At 35.0% G+C, this 8,999-nt stretch overlaps 2 protein-coding genes across 2 annotated transcripts; one reads left to right on the forward strand and one right to left on the reverse strand.

The window, feature by feature from the left end:
- The first annotated feature begins 1,942 nt into the window (after nt 1-1,942).
- LOC122606794 (factor of DNA methylation 1-like) lies at nt 1,943-5,705 on the forward strand. Its single transcript, XM_043779648.1, has 6 exons — nt 1,943-2,843; nt 3,270-3,451; nt 3,548-3,637; nt 4,096-4,377; nt 4,611-4,823; nt 5,204-5,705. The coding sequence occupies exons 1-6, from the start codon at nt 1,943-1,945 to the stop codon at nt 5,423-5,425; spliced, it is 1,890 nt and encodes a 629-aa protein (XP_043635583.1). The 3' UTR covers nt 5,426-5,705.
- A 710-nt stretch (nt 5,706-6,415) lies between these two features.
- On the reverse strand, nt 6,416-7,510 carry LOC122607239 (elongation factor 1-alpha-like). The gene is made up of 2 exons (XM_043780174.1): nt 6,647-7,510; nt 6,416-6,466 (listed from the first exon to the last, which is right to left on the reverse strand). The coding sequence occupies exons 1-2, from the start codon at nt 7,508-7,510 to the stop codon at nt 6,416-6,418; spliced, it is 915 nt and encodes a 304-aa protein (XP_043636109.1).
- Between the last annotated feature and the right edge of the window lie 1,489 nt (nt 7,511-8,999).

Raw genomic sequence — 8,999 nt, forward strand, 5'->3', positions numbered from 1 at the left:
AATTCGCATCGGCTATTATTGGCGGACCACCACCATATATGTTTTTTTTTTTTTTTTTTATTTCCATGTAAAATGCATGTGTACTTTTATTGATTCGTAATTTTAACTATCATTGCTCTTGGAATCTTAGCAAATTGAGTCTATTAAATATTTAATCTAGAACTTAATTGGTTAAATCAGTGCTAGTTCTCAAGTTTTTTTTAGTACGCGCTCATAGGATGAATTGGGAATTTGACTCATTGACCCAACACGTAAAGCAATTTTCGATTGACTAATTATCTTTTATGTTACATGTCAGATTTTCTCCAACTTACCTGCTTCTATATTATCCTAGCACAAGTTCGGTTGTAAGAAGTGAAAGAAAGTACAAAAGAATGTTCGGTTACAACTTACAACTTTGATTTATATAGATCAAAGTGAACCGTAAATCAGACCTTCAACAGTTATTTATAATGGATTCAGTTATTATTATTATAAAAAGTTGAATGTTCGGTTACAACTTACAACTTTGATTTATATGAAGAGAGGGGAAAAGGGTTCGATCAACACATTAAAAAACGTATTTAATATTTAAGAGGGTTAACTATATAATCTCTTAATTAATTTGCTATATCATAGGCTCATAGATGTTTTTTTTTTTAAGATAAAAAAAAAAAATTGGTATATCTTATGATCTTTAAATATATGTAAATAAAAAGATCAAGTATATCTAACAAAACGATATATAGACCGTTCAATATAGAACATCCAATATTCAGTTCAATTTTGAAAACCAAAGTAAATAAAATGGTTGGTTTACTCTATGGGTTTCATATTGCGATAGAGAGTTTTTTTTTTTTTTTTTCATTAACAGTACGTTTTTAATTGGTTTTCGGGTGCTGCGCCAAGATTTTAAGTCTAGGGGCCGAACTTTAAGCTAGAAATATAAAATAAGATTCCAAGACTCTAAAATAGTAAAATGGTAACTTAACTTTTGCACTACATAAAGTGGTTTTGATAAAAAAAAAAAAAAAAGAAAGAAGAAGCAAAAATGGTAATTGGCCAATGGGGCTCGAGTAAATGAAAGGACCCACCAATAGCAGCAAGTTTTTTTTTTTTTTTACACGTCATATGGTGCATATTATTTTCCTTCTCTAACAAGCTAAAACAGAAAAGAAACAAAAAACTGTTCATTTTCTTTTTGTGTTCTCCGATCACTCTCACTTCACGTTGCTTCTTTCCGCCGTGTTGCCGCTGGTATATCCAATCGATCACTTTCAATCCCTACATTGTCCTTCCAGTTTTTCTTTTAAACTGAATATCATGCATGTTTATTATTTTGATTTTTGATGATCATTTTTGTATATGCATTTTTTACTTTCTTTTAACTATATCTTTTATAGTATCTTACAGTCTTAGTGTGTTTGCGTGTTTTATGGTGCATTTTGTTGACGCTATTTTTGGGTTTGCTATAAATTTATTTATTTATATATTATTACAACTGATGTTCACCTATTTTCAAGTATTTTATGATATATACATGCATTTATATACATATACATATATATTAGACACCTACACACATATGTATATGTATATGTGTATATGTTCTGCAATTTGTTGACTTCAGGTCAATGTTTTATATATTTTTGTGCACAATTACAAAATGTGAAATCGGAACATTTCAAAATTTTGATGGAATATGTTGAATACATACTTTTTTTATAGGTACTTCTTTAGTTTGCAGAAAATGTTAGTTTAGTACTATGGAATGTAGATACACCCTAAAACAAACACGAAAAAAGTGAGCGCCGTGAGCGCCTGTGACTGAATGGCGATATTTAAGGCTAGACTCTAAAAAAAATGTGACTAAATGTATAGGCGTTAAGGTTGTTTTTTATGATATTGACGATTGGGTAATTCGTATATTTGAGTCTAAATTTTGTGTTTGTATTCGGGGTAGATGGAGTTCAGCTCTGATGAAGAGTCTGACATCAGTGATTCAGAGATTCCCGAGTATAAAGATAAGCCTTATGAGCAGTTGAGGAGTGGAAAGCTTAGAGTTAAATTTCCAAATGGAATTTTCCGGTGTCCTTTTTGTGCTGGGAAAAAGAAACAGAACTTCAAATACAAAGATTTACATCACCATGCGACTGGAGTGAGCAAAGGTTCTTCGAACAGAAAAGCAAAAGAAAAGGCTAATCATCTTGCTTTAATGATGTACTTGGAGAATGAACTTGCAGATGAGGCTGAAATACCATTGGTAGTGGCTGCTCCAGTACCTGCAGCTCCGGTATCTGAAGTTAATGATTTATATTGCTGGCCTTGGACTGGACTTGTGGTCAACATAGTCAAAGATGCGAAAAATGGGAAAGATATTGAGAATAAAGCATATTGGGTAAAAGTATTTGCAAAGTATAGGCCCGAAGATATTGAGATCTTATGGGACGACTGGAAACCAACCGCTCAAGCCTTGGTCTCGTTTGACAATGATTGGACTGGTTTTAAGGATGCTATGGAATTTGAGAAATCTTTTGAAGCTGCTCGTTGTGGTAAGAAAGAATGGAAGGCTTCTAAAAGTCCTACTGATTCTAGAATTTACGCATGGATAGCTCGTGCAAATGATTTTGAATCACAAGGGCCAATAGGAGAATATCTTCGCGCCAATAGGGTTCTGAAAACGGTTTCAAGTATTGTTCAAGAAGCTGCTGAAAACAGACACAAAGCAGTAGCTGAGTTAGCAACTGAAATTGACATGAGGAATGAAAATCTTGATGATTTGCAAGTCAAATATAATCAGAAAACCATGTCTTTGAGCAGGATGATCGAGGAAAAAGACAACCTTTATCAAGCTTTTAATGAAGGTTTGTTACTCCCTCGTTGCTTTCATCTTGATCCCTCTATCTAATATTTCGAACTTGGTACTTTTATAAGAGTTATCATACCATCGATTATATTGGAGACTAAAGCGATTTTACATGTCAAATCCCATAATTTTTTTTCTCTGGCTTTCTTTTTGGTGGCGCCACTCACTAGAGGTGGCGAAAAGGGAAAGATGGGTCTTTTTAGTGTGGGTAACATGGGCCACATCGGTTGAGCTGTTCACGTTCCAGTCAAATGCTTTGGCTTAATCTGTTTGACTCATTAGATTAAAAAAAAAAACATAACCCAGTTTTCTATTTATGGATTATCGGCTCCAAATTTCCACCTTCAGTTCTCACACTTGCATGACCTTTTTAAAGAATTTATATATAAGGTCATTCTAACTTGTACATATTGTTCCTGTCCAGAGACAAGGAATATGCAGCGGCTTGCCAGGGAGCATGTGAAATGGGTACTAGATGAACGAGAAATGCTAAATGCAGATATAGAAGAACGTAGAAGAAAGCTTGATGAACGAAGCAAGCAACTCAAAATGAGTGAGGCCAAAACAGAACGTGAGAAACAAAAGCTAGAGGAAGATAAAAGAAAGGTGATTATATTCACAAGTTGGTGTTCATAGGCGGCAGAGACCCTCCTTATCTTTACAATCAACTTATATGATTCATTTCTCTCTGTTACAATCCAGAATGATCTGCAAAACACTTCTCTGCATATGGCTTCCATAGAACAGAAAAAAGCTGATAAGAGTGTCTTGAGGCTGGTTGAAGAGCAGAAGGTAAACATGCTAATGTACTTGGAGGTGGCAATCTCAAAGCGTTTGCTTATATATGGGTGATCTGGGTAATGCTGTCTCTAATGGCTTAAAATGGGTATTAAAAATAGCATAAAATCAAATTGCTCTGGCGGGTTGAAAGTCGCCTATGGTATGGTTTTTTGTATAAAAGCAAACTGCTCCAAGATCATTTTTCTTAAAAATTAAGTAACATTTGGCAAGCATAATTCCAAACACTATTCAAATTTTTTTCGCGAGATAAAGTGTTCAACTTGACCAAATCCGACATACAAACTCTTTGCCTGTTTATGTGACACAACTCCCTGTTTTACTACCTCCATGTATCGTTATTCATCACGGTAATCTCTATTTTTAAATTATTGTTTTTAATTTTCATGTATTTGTTATTCATCATGGTACTCTCTAAGTCCAAAATTTTTTTGGTGGATTGTAAATCACAGAGAGAGAAGGAGGAGGCTTTGAAGAAAGTACTTGAGTTGGAGAAACAGCTAGATAGTAAACAGAAATTGGAGATGGAAATCGAAGAACTGAATGGGAAACTGCAGGTGATGAAGCATCTGGGAGATGATGAAGCAGTTCAGGAGCAAATTAAAAAGATGAATGATGAACTGAAATCAAAGAAGGAGGAAATGGATGGTTTGGATGAATTGAATCAAACTCTCATGGTGAAGCAGCGTCAAAGTAATGATGAGATACAAGAAGCTCGCAGAGAGTTGATTAAGGTATTTCCACTTTCATTTGAATGGGTTGATTTTATTGGAAGTTAGTTCATTAATCTATGTGGATTTAAGTTTAGGGGCCATTATGTAATTCGTCAACAGATAATAACTGAATGGTAGTTAATTTCGGTTATCACAATTTTGTTCAAAAAGTTGTGTCTTTTAGAATAGTTATGTTGGTTAGGAATGGTCTGAGTCTATTCCTAACAGCTAATATATTTATCATTTGTTCGTAGGTCATGAAGGATATTTCAAATGGACGTGCAAATATTGGGGTTAAAAAGGTGGGAGAACTTGATGTGAAAATCTTCCATGATGCTTGCAAGGAAAAGTATGACCCCGAAGAAGCACAAGTCAAGGCCTCTGAATTGTGTTCTCTCTGGCAGTGTAACCTAACAAATGCAGGGTGGCATCCGATGAAAGTAGTTATGGTAGATGGTAAACCTGAGGTAAGGTTCTAGAAAATCAGTTTATGTATATTGGGTGTTTCGGAAAAGCTATATCTGCAGGTTCTCCGACCCCTATCTTTAACATCAGAGGCAGCAATTTCTGCAATTTACTTTTATTTAGATGTGGGTTCTACGTTGTAGTTAATCTTTAAAGTGTCAAGGATGCAGAATAAAGAAACTTATGTAAAGTGTAACTCTTATGCACCCAATTTGCTTTAAAATTTAGTTTTTGTTAGAGTGGCAAACACACTGATGGGCATGCTATGGAAGCCAAACACCCTTTTTGCCTAATCTTTTATGTTTATATGTTAATTTGTATATAATATTGTGTTATCACTAGTTCTAACTTTTACGGATGAACTTAGCCGCAAGTTGTGCAGGAACTGATTGATGAAAATGACGAATTGCTGAAAACTCTCAAGGCAGAATGGGGAAATAGCATATATAATGCAGTGGTGGTTGCTTTTAAGGAGATTCATAAGTACAACTCCAGTGGAAGGTATGCGGTTTCTCTGCTTTGGAATTTTAAAGACGCTCGAGAAGCTACATTGCAGGAAGTTATCAATCACATTTTGAAGAATACGAAGAAGCGCAAAAGATAGTAAGGTTTGTATTTTGTACTTATGTCGTCTTACTAGATGATACGTCCAGCACTCTAACAACTGTTATTATGGGCGAAAGATCGTATTGGGGCTCAGCTATGTTTTTTCAGTCTGGGTTGTAGAAATACAGCTGAGCTGTCTTATTGAAACCTATATATATTTGGTTAAGGAACTTCATGATATGGACCAGTATGCAATATGAGTTCTCTTGCTGTTTATATTTTTTTGTATGTCTAACAGTTGATTTTATCCCAATATAATGTACAAATGCGCGCTTTAATGTTTTAGTAAAAAAAATGATTAATCCTCCTAAATATCCTTAAAACCTTCAAATCATGACATGTTTATTCCACTAACTCTCTTTTAAGTTTTAAGTTTTTTTAGGAGGTTTAGTTAGGAGGATTTATTACTTCCCTATCCTAAACTGGCCTCCATATCCATAGAACAATATTTCTATCATTGGTAATACTTATTAAGAAACAAAATAAGTCTGTAAACGAATTTTGATTACACTTACTGCTTACTTAGTTATATCATATGTGTCTAAATAAAAGAATGCAAGTAACGGAGATCAAATGTGATGAAGAACATGTTTAAAAACTCACACAAAAATGTAATAAGTTATGTTTTGTTTAAATCCATTTGTCACATTTATATGATTTTAGAAAGATTTTTAAGCTAATGTTTAAGAGGATTGATCATATTATATTATATTAATGTCTATACCAAACTTTTAATTTGTCAATAGACGACCTGGTTATGTGTTCGTTAGGAAACAATAATTTTGCTGTTATAAAAAAGACAAAAAAAAAAACAATAATTTTGCTGACCGCCATATAAGCTTTTATCTTAGCAAAACCGATGGCATCGGTAGGCATAATTAGTTACAAGTATTTACTACTGATAAAACCAGAAAAAACTTGTCTTTGGTGTGATGAAAGGAATTAAGATATTAATCTTTTCAAAATCGATCTCATTGTTATATGACTACTATATCACGTCGTCGCCACCCCCGCCGCATTGAGCTGATAATCTTTTAATCTAAATGAAAACAACCAAACCAAAAAACCAAAAAACTTAATCAGTAACAATCATACTAATCAGATACATACTAAACAGCTAATATATAGATAATATTAAAAAAATAAAAATATGTATTGTATTGTATATTATATGTATGTATGTATGTATGCCTGCGGCACCGGTACCAAGGACACGAACTGGAACCCTCTTATCCACGTTCTTGATCACGCCCACAGCAACAGTCTGTCTTAAGTTCCTCACAACAAATCGACCCAATGTAGGATACTCAGAGAAAATCTCAACCACCATCGGCTTTATTGGAACCATCTTCACTATTCCAGCGTCGCCACCTTTCAAAAACTTGGGCTTACTCTCAAGATCCTCATAAGTATCACGGTCAATCTTGGTCAACAGTTCAGCAAACTTAACTGCAACGTGAGAAGTATGGCAAGATAGCAATGGTTCATACCCTACTTTAATTTGACCCGGGTAGTCGTTCATGACGATGACATGAGATGTAAAACTAGCAGCACCCTTTGCAGGGTCATCCTTAGAGTTTGAAGCAACATACCCACGCTTAAGATCCTTTGCAGCAACATTCTGAACATTGAAACCAACAAAATCTCCTGGCAATGCCTCAGGCAGTGCTTTGGAGTGCATCTCTACAGATTTGACTTCAGTTGTCAAACCAAAGCCAAAAGTGACCTCCATACCTGGCTTAATCACACCAGTTTCAACCTGTCCCACAGGCACAGTTCCAATCCCACCAATCTTATAGACATCATGAAGGGGAAGACGGAGAGGCTTGTCAGATGGTCTTTTCGGCTCATTGATCCGGTCAATGGCTTCAAGTAGAGTTGGACCTGTGTACCACGGAAGGTTAGGTGACGTCTCAGTCAAGTTGTCGCCCTCAAAACCAGAGATTAGGACAAATGAGATGTTGATATGAGTCTTTTGTGGCCGAGCCCACATATGCACCACTTTTATTATTTCTTTGCGTTTGGAAGCCCACAAATGGGACCAGAGCTCCTTCCAGCTGAACTCAAACAAAATTACTTCCATGTCATATAATCTTGAGCTTCGTTCTCGTCTGACTTGTAATATGTAGTGCAAACTTGAGCTAAAATCAACTGAATTTAAACTTTTTGTTATACCTCACAATATGAACCTACAGTTCAAGTAAATCATCTATTTTAAATATAAAAGTCTATAAAATAAGTTAATAACCATAATCTAAATATAAAATAAATGATATCGCATAAAATAAATATATATAAAATATGCGATATCGTATATCATATTGTGTTATAGCTAGTTCTAACTTTTAAGGATGAACTTAACTGCACGTTGCAGGAACTAATTGATGAAAATGATAAATTGGTAGAACTCTCGAGGCAGAATGGGGAAATAGCAGTATATAATATTGCAGTGGTGGTTGTTTTTAAGGAGCGAGATTCATAAGTACAACTCTAGTGGAAGGTATGCGGTTCCTCTGCTTTCGAATTTTAAAGACGTACGCTCGAGAAGCTACAATGCAGAAAGTCATCAACCACATTTTGAAGTATACGAAGGAGCGCAAAAGATAGTAAAGTTTGTATTTTGTACTTGTGTCGTCTAACTAGATGATACGTCTAATATTAAACACTTTACAACTGCTATATATTATGGGAGGAAGATCGGATTGGGGCTCAGCTGTGTGTGTTTCAATTTTGGGTTGTAGAAATACAGCTGATCAGCTATCTTGTTGAAACCTATATATATATTTGGTTAAGGAGCTTCATGAAATCAACCAGCTGTATGAAAACTGAGTTCACTTGTTGTTTATATTATTTTGTATGTCATTTAATTTATCCCAATATATTGTATAAATGCTTTAATGCATTAGAAAATTATCCTAAATTGGTCTCAATATCCAAAGCTTACAGGTATGGAGAACAATAATTCTACCACTGGTAATAATTATTAAGAAACACAAGTCTGTGAACAAAAAAAAAAATAACGAGGGGAATTTTAGCCTCGGTATCACTATAAAATATCCATCGAGTCACCCCATATGAGCCATATGATGCGGGTATAATACCTCCACCTAATCCTCACATGATTTAGGTACCCAAAGGATCAAACCCTCGTCTTTAGAACTTCACATGTGGGTCTAGGCTTCACTAGTAACAAGTATTTTAAATGAATAATTTTTTGTGTTAAGTTGGGATCGAGCCTGAGACCTTAAGGTCACCAAATGTTTTCCTTACCACTAAGGTAACTCCTTTTTGGTTTATATCAAACTTTTAATTTGTGGACGACCTTGCTAGAATAAAATACAAGTACTAATGACTTCATACGTCTCATTTTGTCGTTATTTCGTTCTGTCAAATCAAACATAAGTGTTGCTTTCGATGTCACTGATCACATCGATAACACCTACGATGCTACACCCGCCAATCCCGACAACAAACCCCCACTGATGTAGAGTGGATCAAACTCGACTCCATTGTTCGCAACTGGATTTACAATACCATCACTCCTGATGTTCTCGCCAATGTCCATGAACGAA

The sequence above is a fragment of the Erigeron canadensis genome, chromosome 7 (assembly GCF_010389155.1).
Source record: "Erigeron canadensis isolate Cc75 chromosome 7, C_canadensis_v1, whole genome shotgun sequence".
NCBI lineage: Eukaryota > Viridiplantae > Streptophyta > Magnoliopsida > Asterales > Asteraceae > Erigeron > Erigeron canadensis.

Bases quoted from the DNA above. Each gene is read 5' to 3' on its own strand.
- LOC122606794 (XM_043779648.1), top strand. From the start codon at position 1,943: ATGGAGTTCAGCTCTGATGAAGAGTCTGACATCAGTGATTCAGAGATT. The intron at 2,844-3,269 runs GTTTGTTACTCC...GTTCCTGTCCAG, and splicing joins TTATCAAGCTTTTAATGAAG to AGACAAGGAATATGCAGCGG. The intron at 3,638-4,095 runs GTAAACATGCTA...TGTAAATCACAG, and splicing joins GGCTGGTTGAAGAGCAGAAG to AGAGAGAAGGAGGAGGCTTT.
- LOC122607239 (XM_043780174.1), bottom strand. From the start codon at position 7,510: ATGGAAGTAATTTTGTTTGAGTTCAGCTGGAAGGAGCTCTGGTCCCAT. The intron at 6,467-6,646 runs GTTCGTGTCCTT...GTTTTCATTTAG, and splicing joins ACGTGGATAAGAGGGTTCCA to ATTAAAAGATTATCAGCTCA.